Raw genomic sequence first — 15,475 nt, 5'->3', positions numbered from 1 at the left:
GCTTCAGTCGTGAATTTTTTATTTTTTTTAAAAGATATTTATTAAAGTTTCAAAAAATATATAAAAACAAAACAATAATACAAACAAAACACAAACAAAAACAAGTATAATTTCAATCCCTTATTATCTTATAACTTGCTTCCCCGACGTCCTCATACCTCCCCTTTCTGTATTCCAATTTCTAATTATTAATTCAGCAAATCCTCTCCCTTATTTTTCATTTGATTTTTAGCCTTTCTTTTCTTTTTACTTAATCATTACAGCTGAAAACCACTTAATTTCTAAACCAACATCAATCTAACATTCATTAATTTTGCAATGTTCCCTAAGATAGTCCTTAAATTTCTTCCAAGCTTCAGTCGTGAAATTTAAAGGTGAGGGGTTGTTGCTGTTGTCTATTAGATTTATATACAATAGTACCTCAGGTTACATATGCTTCAGGTTACAGACGCTTCAGGTTACAGACTCTGCTAACCCAGAAATAGTACCTCGGATTAAGAACTTTGCTTCAGGATGAGAACAGAAATTGCGCGGTGGTGGGAGGCCCCATTAGCTAAAGTGGTGCTTCAGGTTAAGAACAGTTTCAGGTTAAGAACGGACCTCCAGAACTAATTAAGTTATTAACCCGGGGTACCACTGTACCATCCTTCATCAAAAGATCTCAGGGCGGTTCACAAGATCAAAGCACAGTAAATAGTTAAAACAAAAGCAACAAAACAACAGCCTGGGCACCTAAAGATATGTAATGAAAGTGGCAGATGTGCAGTCCTGGGGAGAGCATCCCTCAAACGGGGAGCCACTGCAGAGAAGGCCCTGTTCTTGTGTTGCCACCCTCCAGACTTCTCAAGGAGGAGATACATGAAGAAGGGCCTCAGATGATGAACACAGAGTCCAGGTTGGTTTATATGAGGAAAGGCTGCCCTCAAGGTATTAAGTGTGCAAGCCTATGTGGAGAGACCTAAAGCAACCACAGGATAATAACTTACTGATGCCCTCCTTCAGAGCTACACCCCTTCCCCACATAATAATAATAATATATTATTTATACCCCGCCCATCTGGCTGGGTTTCCCTAGCCACTCTGGGCGGCTTCCAACAAAGTATTAAAATACAGTGATCTGTTAAACATTAAAAGCTGTTAAAAACATAAACAGGGCTGCCTTCAGATGTCTTCTGAAAGTCTGGTAGTTGTTTTTCTCTTTGACATCTGATGTGAGGGCATTCCACAGAGTGGGCGCCACCACCGAGAAGGCCCTCTGCCTGGTTCCCTGTAACTTGGCTTCTCGCAGGAAGGGAACCACCAGAAGGCCCTCGGCACTGGACCTCAGTGTCCGGGCAGAATGATGGGGGTGGAGACGCTCCTTCAGGTATACTGGCCTGAGGCTGTTTTGGGCTTTAAAGGTCAGCACCAACACTTTGAATTATGCTCGGAAACCTACTGGGAGCCGATGTAGGTCTTTCATGACCAGTGTTATGTGGTCTCGGCGGCCACTCCCAGTCCCCAGTCTAGCTGCCACATTCTGGATTAATTGCAGTTTCCGGGTCACCTTCAAAGGTAGCCCCACATAGTGCGCATTACAGTAATCCAAGCGAGCGATACCCTCCCTTTATCTACAGACTGTGTTTTCTTCTACAGCTGCTGTCAGTGCATTGGCAAAGTTTGGGGCCCAGAATGAGAACCTCCTTCCCAGTGTCTTGGTGCTCTTGCAGAGGTGAGTTCAAAGTCAGGGAAGAGACTTTCAAAGCAGGTTCTTTCCTGTCCCTTGAGCATTGGGTTCCGTTGTGGCATCTTGGAAACAGCCGCATAAGGGGCTGTTTGCCCTCTTGGGCATCCGTCAGGGCTGAGCTGAATGGCGGTAGAAAGCAGGCATCTTAATTCACCTATAATTCACTTTTGATTTTGATTTATTTTTTTTAAACCAAATCAGCTGCCATACAGATAAATTTAGCTTTGCCGTAATATTGCAAAACATTATCCAGCTCTAGGTGGAAATTCGAAAAACTGGTAAGAAAAGGGAGGAGAAAACACTTCCATGTATAGGTGTAGAAAAAGGGGGTGGGATTCTTGCCGGAAGTTTAGTAGGCTTGACTGTGGAGGGCCCCCCCCCAGTGTTTTAGCCACACCCACTTAGCAAGCCACTCCTCCAGCCTTCACCACGCCCTTTCTTCAAAACTACAAAGTAGAAAAAGGGAGTTGAGCTCTCGACCACCAAAGCTTGCCTTCCCACTCTCTTAGAACCTGTAATGCAGCTGTGATTCCTGAATTGCAAGGGGCTGGACTAGATGGGCTTTGGGGGTCCCTTCCAACTCTACAGTCCTATGACTCTTAACTAAGGAGCAGGGTTCTCAGGGCTCTGCATGTGGACCTGGGCCCCGGCCCCTCTCTCTTTTGTAAACAAGGACCACCTCAGCATCTGAGAACACACACTTAAAATAAAATAAAAAAAATCCTTCCAGTAGCACCTTAGAGACCAGCTAAGTTTGTTATTGGTATGAGCTTTCGTGTGCATGCGCACTTCTTCAGATACACTGAAACAGAAGTCGCCAGACCCTTATATATAGTGAGAGGGTGGGGAGGGGTATTACTCAGAAGGTTGGTGGGAATGGTTGATTGGCTGATAGGTGTGGTAAATGTCGATGACTGTTAACGACTGCTGTTGGTCTTACAGGAAAAAGCAAGGGGTGAGATGGCTAAAATAGCTTTATTGTGTATAATGAGATAAGAATCCAATGTCTCTATTCAGACCAGGTCTCTCCATGGTTCTAAGTTTGGTAAAAGTAAAGGTAAAGGGACCCCTGACCATTAGGTCCAGTCGTGGACGACTCTGGGGTTGTGGCGCTCATCTCGCTTTACTGGCCGAGGGAGCCAGCGTACATGTGGCCAGCATGACTAATCCGCTTCTGGCGAACCAGAGCAGTGCATGGAAATACCATTTACCTTCCCACCGGAGCAGTACCTATTTATCTACTTACACTTTGATGTGCTTTCGAACTGCTAAGTTGGCAGGAGCAGGGACCGAGCAACGGGAACTCATCCCGTCACAGGGATTCGAACTGCCGACCTTCTGATCGGCAAGTTCTAGGCTCTGTGGTTTAACCCACAGCGCCGCCCGCGTCCCTTTAAGTTTGGTAATAAGTTGCCATTCAGCAACTTCTCTTCCCAGTCTATTTCTGAAATTCTTTTGTAATAAGACAGCTGCTTTGAAATCTTGTATAGAATGTCCTGGGAGATCAAAGTGTTCTCCTACTGGTTTCTCTGTCTTGTGATTCCTGATGTCTGGTAGTGGCCACCCCCCCTTCAGCAGCCTTCAAGGGCTTTCTCTCCTCTTTTGCCATGCAGGTGCATGATGGACAGCGACGACGAGGTCCGCGACCGAGCAACCTTCTACCTGAACGTGCTGCAGCAGAGGCAGCTGGCTCTGAACGCTGCATACATCTTTAACGGTTGGTGCCGGCTGGGAAGGGCGGAACTGCACCTGCGAGTCCTAAAAGAATGGGATGGGGGGAACAGGGGCCATTGGTTAAGAACTGGAGACCTTTGCAGGTTATCCAGGGAATTGCCACACCTCTTGGGGCTGCTCTTGACAATGGCTAAAGCTCTGGTGTTGGGTATGTCTATGGGCCCTTCCCCACCCTTGATGCTCCTGCCAGAAAATTGGGCCTCTGAGCCCCACGTGATCCTTCCTTGAACACCTTTCACCCCTCCCTCTTTGCAGGCTTGACCGTCTCCATTCCTGGCATGGAAAAGGCCCTGCACCAGTACACCCTGGAGCCCACAGAGAAGCCTTTTGACATGAGGTCCGTGCCTCTGGCCACTGCCCCCACCTTTGAGCAGAAAGCAGGTAATGGAGCAAAAACAGGCTTAAGGGGGGTCTTCTGCTCCAGATGTGGAACCCCACTGCCTTTTCTTGTTGTTGTTTAATTGTTTAGTTGTGTCCGACTCTTTGTGACCCTAAGGACCAGAGCACGCCAGGCACTTCTGTCTTCCACTGCCTCCCACAGTTTGGTCAAACTCATGCTTGTAGCTTCGAGAACACTGGCGAACCATCTCGTCCTCTGTCGTCCCCTTCTCCTTATGCCCTCCATCTTTCCCAACATCAGGGTCTTTTCCAGGGAGTCTTCTCTTCTCATGAGGTGGCCAAAGTCTTGGAGTCTCAGCTTCAGGATCTGTCCTTCCAGTGAGCACTCAGGGCTGATTTCCTTCAGAATGGATAGGTTTGGTCTTCTTGCAGTCCATGGGACTCTCAAGAGTCTCCTCCAGCACCAGAATTCAAAAGCATCCATTCTTTGGCGATCAGCCTTCTTTATGTTCCAGCTCTCATTTCCATAGATCACTACTGGGAAAACAATAGCTTTAACTATACAATGGTACACCCCAAGTTACAGACGCTTAAGGTTACAAACTCCGCTAACCACTGCCTTAACTGCGTGCAGTGCCCACCTGGGTTCCAAGTGGCATGATGGGGACATCCAAGAACAGCATCCTTGAGAGATGCTGTGAGCTTTCCACATCTTGAGTGTTTATCGGGTGCACTGCCAAAAGTTTGTTATATGTAGATATATAATCTGACCATGGTTAATCTTGCAGAATACAGTGGTACCTTGGTTCTTGAACTCAATCCATTCTGGAAGTTTGTTCAGCTCCCAAAACATTTGCAAACCAAGACGCGGCTTCTGATTGGCTGATTGGCCCTAGAAACAATGCCAACAGTTGAAACGGATGTTCGGCTTCCGAAAAACACTTACTTCCTCGTTTGCGATGTTCAGGAGCTCATTTGTTCATCAACTAAGCCATTCGGGAACCAAGGTAGCACTGTAATGGTCTGTACAGGTTCTGATGATAATATTCTGTGCTGTTCTGTTCCGTTAAGTACTTACGTACTGCCTTTCAAAGCCAAGCCATTGCAAAGCAGCTTATGAAAGGTAGTTTTTTGTGCAAATGGAGCTTCATGCACACAGCAGAGACTCTCTGCTGCAGCTTTTCTCCAGGCAGAATGGAGGTTTGCCTAAGTAGTAGTAGTAGTAGTAGTAATAATAATAATAATAATACCTTTATTGTCATTGTACGACCTGTGTACAATGAAATAAATGAGCCTCCCTCCCCCCCAAACACTCAATCTCTTATCGCAAGTCAATTTCGCTGTTATTTTTCGCTCATAGATAGAAGCTATTTTTTAGCCTGTTGGCACGGCTACTTCCTCCCCTCTTTATGGCCTCTGAAGTGGCAGACAGAAGCAGGAATGGGTCTGGAGGGCTCTCCACCAGAGCTGTATCCAGTCACAATGGATACATGCAATATATTTCCCATGTTCTTTTGGAGAAAGCTATCCCATGTTAAAACACTGTGTGTTTTAAGCAATTTTAACCCGATCCCTGCCTGGAGCCTGTGGCAGGCACAGTTTGGAACTTTGTACATGCCGTGGGTCTCATGTAGATTTTTTGCATGTTGTGCCTGGAGTCGCCAGAGTGGCTCCCGGATGCCCACATGAGCCTGCAAAAGGCTTTCCCTGGTGCGTAGTTGTCAGGGGCTCAGGAGCAGAGGCACAGGAGAGGGAGGAAATGGAGAGTGAGGGGGAGGAATCCGAAGGGAGCGTAGGCGGTGACAGTGATCAGAGGGATTCCATGAGCCTCTCCAGCGAATCGGAAGATTCACAGAAGGGAGCGCCGATGGCCAGGGCAAGGGGGGTGCCAAGGGGGAAACCCCAGAAGGAAGGGGCCAGCGGGGACTCCCAGAGCAGCAGTTGGAAATCAGGACCAGCTTCCCCACCAGAGCGCAGTGGGGGGGAGGAGTCCCAGGCATCGGGACCAGTGTTTTCACCACCAGCGAGAGGAGATGAGTCAGGATTGGCCACGCCTCCATCGGAGAGCGGGGAAACGGTCAAGAGGAAAGTTACCGGCTGGGCGCGCGCGCCAAGTTCAAATGTACAGGCGAGCGGCACAGCAGGTAGCCCGGATAGGGAGCCAGGTCCTAAAGCCCGCCGGAAGGAGGGGCAAGACTCAGGGGGGTCAGCGTCAGAAGAGTCCAGAAAGGAGGAAACCCCAGGGGGCAGAAGGACCCAGAGGAGGAAAGAACAACGGAAGAGGTGGAGTAAGGCTAGAGTCTTAAACTGGTGTCTAAGAGGCGGAGACTCAGATGGAGCTTCGCCGGTCTAAGCTCTAAGACGTAGAGTTGCACGCTGCGGTTTGGAAATGGAAACTAATCTTCAATAAAGACTTTTATACGTTATTACTGACTAGCGGTGGTCCTCTGTGAGCTGGGACCTGGAGGCAACTCTGACAGTAGTAAAATAAACTGCAGTGTGTGTGATAGGTAAAGGTAAAGGGACCCCTGACCATTAGGTCCAGTCGCGGACGACTCTGGGGTTGCGGCGCACATCTCGCTTTACTGGCCGAGGGAGCCGGTGTACAGCTTCCGGGTCATGTGGCCAACAGGACTAAGCCGCTTCTGGTGAACCAGAGCAGCGCACGGAAATGCCGTTTACCTTCCCACCGGACTTGCACTTTGATGTGCTTTTGAACTGCTAGGTGGGTAGGAGCAGGGACCGAGCAACGGGAGCTCACCCCGTCGCAGGGATTCGAACCGCCAACCTTCTGATCAGCAAGTCCTAGGCTCTGTGGTTTAACCCACAGCGCTACTTGCATCAGGACAATTTTTCTGGTCTGCAGTCATGCCTACGTGCTCACGCCTCTGCATCATGGATTTGTCTTGGACACCTTGGCTGGAAATTTTAATGGCTGTTTCTCATTTCAGAGATTGCCCTGGTGGCCAACAAGCCCGAGAAAATGGCTCCTTCGCGGCAAGACATATTCCAAGGTAATAAAAGACCCCAGATCCGCGCTCTTAAAACTTGGAGAGCTACAGAAGGTTGTGTTTTAACTGCATTTGCCATGGCAGTTTGCAAGGTGGCTGGAGGGAGAGAACATGTTGTCTCCCTGTAAGCTGAGTCTGTTTCTTCCCCTTTAGAACAACTGGCTGCCATTCCGGAGTTCAAGAATTTGGGCCCTCTCTTTAAGTCATCCGATCCAGTGCAGCTGACCGAGGCCGAGACGGAGTATTTTGTCCGCTGCATCAAGCACGTCTTCTCAAATCACATCGTCTTCCAGGTACAAGAAGCCTCAGCGTTGTTGAAAGAGGCCACAGAGGATGTTAGGTGCAAGTTAAACCCCTTCCATTGCCACATGCCCTGGAAAGGAATTTTGGGTGCTTCTTTGTAGTCTCAACGTTTTGTAGGCCACTGTAGTAGGAATGCTGAACTCTGAGTCAGAAGACCTTCAGTCACTTCCTTGCTCAGCTTGAAGCTCTTTCTGGCAGGCTTTGGGCAGTCATGCGCTCTCACTGTAATGTACCTCACGGGGTTTTTAGGGAGATTTTTAAAAGGATGTTACTTTTACGGAGGAAAACACGATTGGGCTTATGACGACAATGAGGATGCACTTCAGTCTGAGGTGACAAAAGATCCCTGACTGTGGAGCATAGCTGTCAACCGTCTCTTATTTGGCGGGAAACTCCCTTATCCCAGTGCCGTGTCCCGCTGCTGTCCCTTATTGATGATGTCCCTTAAATTTCCCGGGTTTCATGCTCGCCCGGCTCGGGAGGGAAGCAGTGGCTCGGGGTCCTCAGCCGCAAGAGAGAGCGCGCACACAAGCTGCCGCGTCTCCGTCTCTCCCTTTTCCCCCTCAGGGGCGCATTGTGAGGAGATGGCTGTCAGCAGGCGGCCAGGCAGCCCCTCTTTTGCGAGACTTCCACTGCACTGTCAGGGGAAGCTGGAGGCAGTGGCGGTGGTGGCAGCTGAGGAGGCGGCCTGAGGGAGGAGGAAGAGGAGGGGATGGGGAGGGACGCAGAAGGGGCGGCGCTTCAGCAGCCGCCGCAGCACCGCAACTGCCTCATACTGGGCTCCTGGGCAGCATGGGCGAGAGTCTCTCTCCCTCCCTCCCCCTTCTTGGGTGGGGAAGGGCCAATGGAACTCCTTGCGCCAGGACGACGGCAGCCCTGACATGCTGCTTAGCATCCCCTCCAACCAGTACAGCATCTTAATGTAGTGATTTCCCCCTCTGCATCCCTTTCATAACTCTATTTTTACAAATCATTTGTCCATCCGTAGTTCAAATTTTTACTACAAGTTTTCTGTCAATCCTACCAATGTATGTAACTCTTTACAATAGCTTTTCAACTAAATTATAAACTTTCCCCCTCCTTTATTAAAGAGGTCCTCTTCCTGGTTTCTAATTCTGCCTCTAAACTTTGCCATCTCAACGTCGTTCATCAGTTTTGTCTGCCACTCTTCTTTGGTCAGAGTTGTAGACCTTAGGATCATCTAGTCCAACCCCCTGCAAAACACAGTCAGTCGCAGCAAAAGCAGCATGGCTCCATCAGTGCCGGATTTCTGTATAAGCCAAGCAAAATCCCTTATTTTGGCTGCTGATCCCTTATTTTCAAATCTGTAAGTTGACAGCTATGCTCTGGAGTAGTTATCACAGAGGTCAGCAACCTTATCTGAGGATGGGCCGGTCGACACTCCGTCGGTCAGAGGATGGGTCGGAGCATGTGTGCATGCGCGCGCTTCCAGGTCAGAGGAGCGCCCGTGCACACACGCTATTTCCGGCGTTCCTCCGTCCCGGAGGTGTGCCAGAAATAGCGTGTGAGCATGCGCACGGGCGCTTCTTCATCCCATAAGTGTGCACACATGCTATTTCCGGCGCACATCTGGGTCAGAGGAGCGTCTGTGCACATGCGCACAGGCGCCATCAACCCAGAGGTCGGTCCCCACGCCGCACCAGTAAGAGCAGGGGGCGCCAAGGGCCAGTTAGATAAGACTCTTGGGCCGCTACCGGCCCATGGGCCTTAGGTTGCCGACCCCTGAGGTTATCACTTCATGCCTTTGGACCACTGTGTCCGCTGTGGAGAAGGGCCAGGGCTCTTCTGAATGCATTTTCCCAGCAGGGCTGAGGCAGAACCCCTGCCCGAAATACTCAAAAGCAGGGGTCAGCCACTGTATTTATTGATTTATAAAAATACTTATAATATTTGTATCTTAAATTACTGTAATTTTTGCATAAAACACACTTTTTTCCTCCTAAAAAGTAAGGGGAAATGTGTGGGTGTCTTATGGAGCGAATGCAAGCTGCACAGCTATTGCTAAAGCCAGCAAAGCGAGAGCGAGATCTGCGCAGCGCCTCTTGTTCTGCTGGCTTCCCAGCGAAGCGGGAGGAGGAACGGATGGGAGCTGTTACGGAGCCCCTTCCGTCCCTCATCCTGTTTTGCTGGAAAGCCAGCAGACCAAGAGGTGCTGCGCAGCTCTCACTCTTGCTCCTCTCACTCGGAGGAGCACCTCTTCAGCGAAGCAGGAGGAGGAACGGAAGGGAGCCCTTACGGAGCCCCTTCTGTTCCTCCTCCCGCTTCGCTGAAGAGGCGCTGTGTAGCTATTGCTGAAGCAGCACAGCAAGAGCGAGAGCTTGCTCTGGCTTTTCAGGGAGGTGGGAGAAAGGACGGAGGGCAGCCCATCAGTCCCTTCTCCCACCTCCCGGAAAAGCCAGCAAGAGCCGCTCTATCTTTAAAGAGCCACACCAAGCGAGCGTGGCTTTTCTTCTTTTCCTCCTCTAAAAACTATGTGCATCTTATGGTCAGGTGCATTTTATAGAGCGAAAAATACAGTGCATCTCACAGCAGTTTATAACAATATACATCTGAACAATATACATTCCCTGTTTAGAGAAGCTTTTAATGGTTAATAGATTATTGTATTTTAGTGTTTTGTTGGAAGCCACCCAGAGTGGCTGAGGAAACCCAGCCAGATGGGCAGGGTATAAATAATAAATTGTTGTTATTATTATTATTATTATATAAAAATGCAGAGGATAAAATCACAAAAAATTAAATGCAAAATGAAATTAAAAGCAAACCTCAATAGACCATTGTGGTTGGGTGGTATGTACTTTTATAGAACCCTAGAATTGTAGAGTTGGGAGGGATCCCAAGGCAGGAATCTTACTTGCCTGCGCAGGCCTGGCAGAACAGAAAAGTTTTCAGCAAGTGTTTAGAACATCTGCCTCCCCCAGATGTTTTGATCCACACTTCTGGCAAGCCAGCCCTGTGGCCATGCTTGCTCGGGCTGAAACATCTGGCGGGCACCAGATTGGAGAAGGTTGGTTTTGCATGAGCCCTGGAGAAAGGGCAGCAGAAGAGAAATCCAGGCCACAAGCAACCCTCTGTTTGCTTCTCCCCCCTCTCTCTAGTTCGACTGCACAAACACCCTCAACGACCAGTTACTGGAGAAGGTGACGGTGCAGATGGAGCCTTCCGACGCCTACGATGTCCTCCGCTGCATCCCCGCTCCCATCCTCTCCTACAACCAGCCCGGCATGTGCTACACCCTTGTCCGGCTGCCCCTGGACGACCCCACGGCAGGTATGTTCCTTTTTCAGGTATGTTGCTTTTTCTTTTTTTCGGGATGTGCCTGGGTTTTAATTCCTCGGCTGTCTGTCCTCGGCATTTGCCACTCGGAGGCTGGGCTGTTTTCCTTCCCGGCTTCGGGTTTTGCTCGGAGCAGCTCTCCCTCTTAACGTGGACTCCTTTCTCTCTCTCTCTCTCTTTTTTTTAGAATAATATTTATTAAAGTTTTAGAGGTTACAAAAAGAAAGAATAGAAAACACCATATTAAACATAAACAGAACAACACATCACAATAAGGAAAAAGTGGAAAAAAAGAAAAATAAAAAAACAGAAAAATAAAAACAATTAAAAAAGACAGCGAATCTTCCTAACTTATCTTTCATTTGCTTGTTTCCTTGACCTCCTCACACCTCCCTTTTTTGTATTCTAGTTCGGTTAGCTATTTCAGCAAATCCTTTCCATCTTTTCCAGTTTTTGTCCTGTAATTTATCTTAATGTAATGTAACTTTTCCTCCTTTCACCAATTAACAGTCTGTTTTTTCTTAATCCTTTATACCATTTCTGCTAAAACCACATAACTTCATTCCAACTTCCTTCTAACATTCCTTAATTTTACAATGTTTCTGTAAATAATCTTTGAATTTCTTCCAATCTTCTTCCACCAACTCTTCTCCCTGGTCTCGGATTCTGCCAGTCATTTCCGCCAGTTCCATATAGTCCATCACTTTCATCTGCCATTCTTTCCTGGTGGGTAGATCTTGTGTTTTCCAGTACTTCGCAATAAGTATTCTTGCTGCTGTTGTAGCATACATAAAAAAGGTTCTATCCTTCTTTGGCACCAATTGGCCGACCATGCCCAGGAGAAAGGCCTCTGGTTTCTTCAGAAAGGTATATTTAAATACCTTTTTCATTTCATTGTAGATCATCTCCCAGAAAGTCTTAATCCTTGGGCATGTCCACCAAAGGTGAAAGAATGTACCTTCAGTCTCTTTGCATTTCCAGCATTTATTATCGGGCAAATGATAAATTTTTGCAAGCTTGACTGGTGTCATGTACCACCTGTAGATCATTTTCATTATAACGTGGACTCCTTTCTCCCTCGTCTCAGTCGCCTGCACTTTTAGCTGCACTATGAAGTTCACTGTGCGAGACTGCGACCCTCACACTGGGGTGCCGGACGAGGACGGCTACGACGACGAATATGTGGTAAGCGAGCCCAGGGCAAATGTTCTGTAGGAAGAGCTGAACAAGAGGAGGAACAGGCTCATTTCCACCCTGGAGATTTGCATAAAAATCTGTCTTTGATGCCCCCAACTGTTTTTAAAATAAGAAAACACACACACAATAGTAGTCTGATTTTTAAGTGTATAATTGCACGCTGCTTTCACTCAGCAATGCAGAAAAGTGTATAAATATGATCATTATCAGTGCTTTTTTTTCTTAAAAAATGTTTAGAGGTACTCTCATTTTGCCTCAAGAAAATCACCCTTTTATAGTTCAAATCGGGAACAATACAGTAAATGGAGAAAAATGCAAAGATTCACAAAATGCTTAGGGGTATGTGTTCCCCCCAAAAAAGCACTGATGATGATGATGATGCCCTTCATCATACGATCTTAGGCGGCTCGCAAAATAAGATACAAGATAAAAACACAAATAATTAAAACCGCAGAACAATAACCCCCATTTCCCACTGGCTGTAGAATATTAATCAGCACTGTAGTTTGAGAGCACATTGGAATTTTATCTTTTCTGTCAAAATCCGGTCATTCTGAATAACCTGCATCTGTGGCCATTGAACACATATGGAGGCCAGTGTCAAAGAGCTCTCTTTGGACTCATCCCTGCCAGCCTTGTTCCCAACTTGGCCAGCCATTGCGTGGCTTCCTCTTTTCCAGAGGAAGCAGATTTCATGCCAGTGGTAGGAGAGAGGAGGAGGAACGCGTGGGGCAGTTGTGTAAGGAGCCCCTTCTTTGGCAACTTGGAGTTGCTAACACTAACCTTTCCCACCCCGACCTGGCCACAGTGATCCATGTGACGGTCACCTCCAGGCTTGACTACTGTAATTCGCTCTATGCGGGGCTGCCCTTGAAGCTGTCCCACAAACTCCAGCGGGTGCAGAATGCTGCAGCGAGGCTCCTCACGGGGTCCCTGCCATGGGAGCGTATTCACCCAATGCTTTACCAATTGCACTGGCTCCCGGTGGAGTATAGGGTCAGGTTTAAGGTGAAGGTTTTGACCTTTAAAGCCCTTTGTGGCTTAGGGCCCTCGTATCTACAGGACCACCTCTCCTGGTATGCCCCGCAGAGGACCTTAAGGTCCATGAATAACCATAGTTTAGAGGTCCCAGGCCCTAAGGGAGTCAGACTATCCTCCACCAGGGCCTTCTCAGTGATGGCTCTGACCTGGTGGAATGCTCTGTCCCATGAGACTAGGGCCCTTCAGGATTTAACCTCCTTCCGTTGGGCCTGTAAGACAGAGCTATTCCACCTGGCCTTAATTTGAATTCAGCCTGATCTTTTATTTCCCTTCCCTCCCCCTCCCCTTTTATGAAGATCACTCGCTCTAAGACCCCACAGACAGTTGCCTGGCCTCCTCACTGGCCCAATTAGGACCAATTCAGCCAGCTAGCCCTGGGGATTATCTAATTGATTTTTAATTTTTGAATTTTATTGTTATTCATGTTTTATAGTGTATTTTATGCTGCTTTTATAATTAAGTGTTTTAAATTTGTTGTTAGCCGCCCTGATCCCGGTTTTTGAACCAGGAAGGGCGGGGTATAAATAAATATTTATTATTATTATTATTATTATTATTATTATTATTATTATTATTATTCGGCCTGAAGGTTGCCAGCGGATCACACCGAGGCCAAGTGCTGTATCCATCTTTGTAACATGCAAACGGGGGTGAGCTTGCCGTCTTTTGCATCTTGAGGGCCTTTTCCCACTATGAGGACTAACCTCCTTTTCTCTGCCAGCTGGAAGACCTGGAGCTGACTCTCTCCGACCACCTCCAGAAGGTCTTGAAGCCCAACTTTGCAGCTGCCTGGGAGGAAGTCGGGGATGACTATGAGAAAGAAGAGACCTTCGCTCTCAGCACTATCAAAACCCTGGACGGTGAGATACGGCAGCTTTTCCCCAGAGAAGACGTGAGGCCTAAGATTGCATGTTAAAACCAATTTTAGAAAAAACATTCCCAGGCTCCTGAGTGACTTCTCAATAAGACAACCTATTAGATTCTGCTCCAAGAACAGGGTACAGTGGTGCCCCGCAAGATGAATGCCTCGCAAGACGGAAAACCCGCAAGACGAAAGGGTTTTCCTTTTGCGAGTTGCTTCGCAAGACGAATTTCCCTATGGGCTTGCTTCGCAAGAAGAAAGCCCATAGGGAAATCTCTGGGGACCTCTTTTAAATGCTGGCGGTGGGGAGCAAAGCCTTCCCCCCCCCCCTCCGGCCTTCAGAAGAGGTCCAGGAAGGCCGGCGGGGGCCGAAAGGCTTTGCTCCCCACCGCCAGCATTTTAAAAGCGGTCCGGGATAGCAGGGAAGACGAAAAAACTTGCGGAACGAATTAATTTCGTCTTGCGAGGCACCACTGTATATGGTCCTAGTATGTAAGATTCAAGAAAATGCAAGGCTGTTCTTTTAGCTGAGAGAACAAGAAGGGTTATTCGAGATCAGTCTTCCTCAACCGCGGCCCTCCAGATGTTTTGAGACTGCAGTGGTACCTCGGGTTACAGACGCTTCAGGTTACAGACTCCACTAACCTGGAAGTAGTACCTTGGGTTAAGAACAGGATGAGAACAGAAATCACGTGGCAGCGAGAGGCCCCATTAGCTAAAGTGGTACCTCAGATTAAGAACAGTTTCAGGTTAAGAACAGACCTCCGGAACGAATTAAGTTCTTAACTCAAGGTAAAGGTAAAGGGACCCCTGACCATTAGGTCCAGTTGTGACCGACTCTGGGGTTGCGGCACTCATCTCGCTTTATTGGCCAAGGGAGCCAAGGTACAGCTTCCGGGTCATGTGGCCAGCATGACTAAGCCGCTTCTGGCGAACCAGAGCAGTGCACGGAAACGCCGTTTACCTTCCCGCCAGAGCAGTACCTATTTATCTACTTGCGCTTTGACATGCTTTCGAACTGCTAGGTGGGCAGGAGCAGGGACCGAGCAACGGGAGCTCACCCTGTCTCAGGGATTCAAACCGCCAACCTTCTGATTGGCAAGTCCTAGGCTCTGTGGTTTAACCCACAGCGCCACCCATTAACCCGAGGTACCACTGTACAATTCCAATCATCCCTGACCACTGGTCCTGCTAGCTAGGGATCATGGGAGTTGTAGGCCAAGAACATCTGGAGGGCCGAGGTTGAGGAAGCCTATTCTAGATCTCCAGTTGTCAGAAGCAACTCTGACTTCCCCACTTAAGCAGGTAGCTAGAGGCAAGAGGTCTAACTCCGTGACTGAGCACCTGCCTTGTATGAAAAAGATCCCTGGTTCAATTCCCTGTATCTCCAGCTAGGGCTGGGTGATACCCTTGTCTGAAGTCCTGGAGAGCTGCTGCCATGGTTTCCCAAACTTGGGTTTCCAGCTGTTTTTGGACTACAGCTCCCATCATCCCTAGTGAGCAGGACCAGTGGCCAGGGGTGATGGGAATTGTAGTCCAAAAGCAGCTGGAAACCCAAGTTTGATGTTGACAGTGGTGAGCTAGATGGACAGTTACCTGACCCTTGTCTAAGACGGCTTCCTAGGATCCTGGGGTGACTAGCTGCTACTTTGAAAGATCCCCTTTGGATCTGACCACACAGCCGAGACAACTTAGGGCCAACCCCAGGTCTTCTTGAATCTCCTCTGAATGCAGAAGCTGTCAGCAACATTGTGAAGTTCCTGGGCATGCAGCCGTGCGAGAGATCCGACAAAGTGCCCGAGAACAAGAATTCGCACACGCTCTACCTGGCCGGTAAGAATCAGCCGGGGGGGGCCCGGTTCAGTGGTGTCTGGGCATCCTGTGGCTGAAATGGTGTCACCCCAAGAGAATTAATGGCACTGGAGTTGTCCCGTCCCAAGAACAGCAGCAGGGACCTTCTGTGAA

The 15,475-nt window shown here is 48.4% G+C and overlaps 1 protein-coding gene across 2 annotated transcripts in view; it reads left to right on the top strand.

Annotated features, from left to right (window-relative positions):
- Nucleotides 1-15,475, top strand: part of COPG2 (COPI coat complex subunit gamma 2) — a 37,121-nt gene that overhangs the window by 19,671 nt on the left and 1,975 nt on the right. For both annotated transcript variants that reach the window (XM_083700136.1, XM_083700135.1), the window contains exons 15-23: nt 1,636-1,711; nt 3,340-3,443; nt 3,716-3,841; nt 6,751-6,813; nt 6,964-7,103; nt 10,233-10,404; nt 11,498-11,595; nt 13,370-13,508; nt 15,245-15,343. In XM_083700136.1, coding sequence (XP_083556262.1) covers nt 1,636-1,711; nt 3,340-3,443; nt 3,716-3,841; nt 6,751-6,813; nt 6,964-7,103; nt 10,233-10,404; nt 11,498-11,595; nt 13,370-13,508; nt 15,245-15,343 — 1,017 coding nt within the window. The remainder of the gene's footprint in view (nt 1-1,635; nt 1,712-3,339; nt 3,444-3,715; nt 3,842-6,750; nt 6,814-6,963; nt 7,104-10,232; nt 10,405-11,497; nt 11,596-13,369; nt 13,509-15,244; nt 15,344-15,475) is intronic.

The sequence above is a fragment of the Podarcis gaigeae genome (genome assembly GCF_964106915.1).
Source record: "Podarcis gaigeae genome assembly, chromosome: 10".
NCBI classification, from domain to species: domain Eukaryota; kingdom Metazoa; phylum Chordata; class Lepidosauria; order Squamata; family Lacertidae; genus Podarcis; species Podarcis gaigeae.
This window is presented reverse-complemented; position numbering and strand designations above follow the sequence as displayed.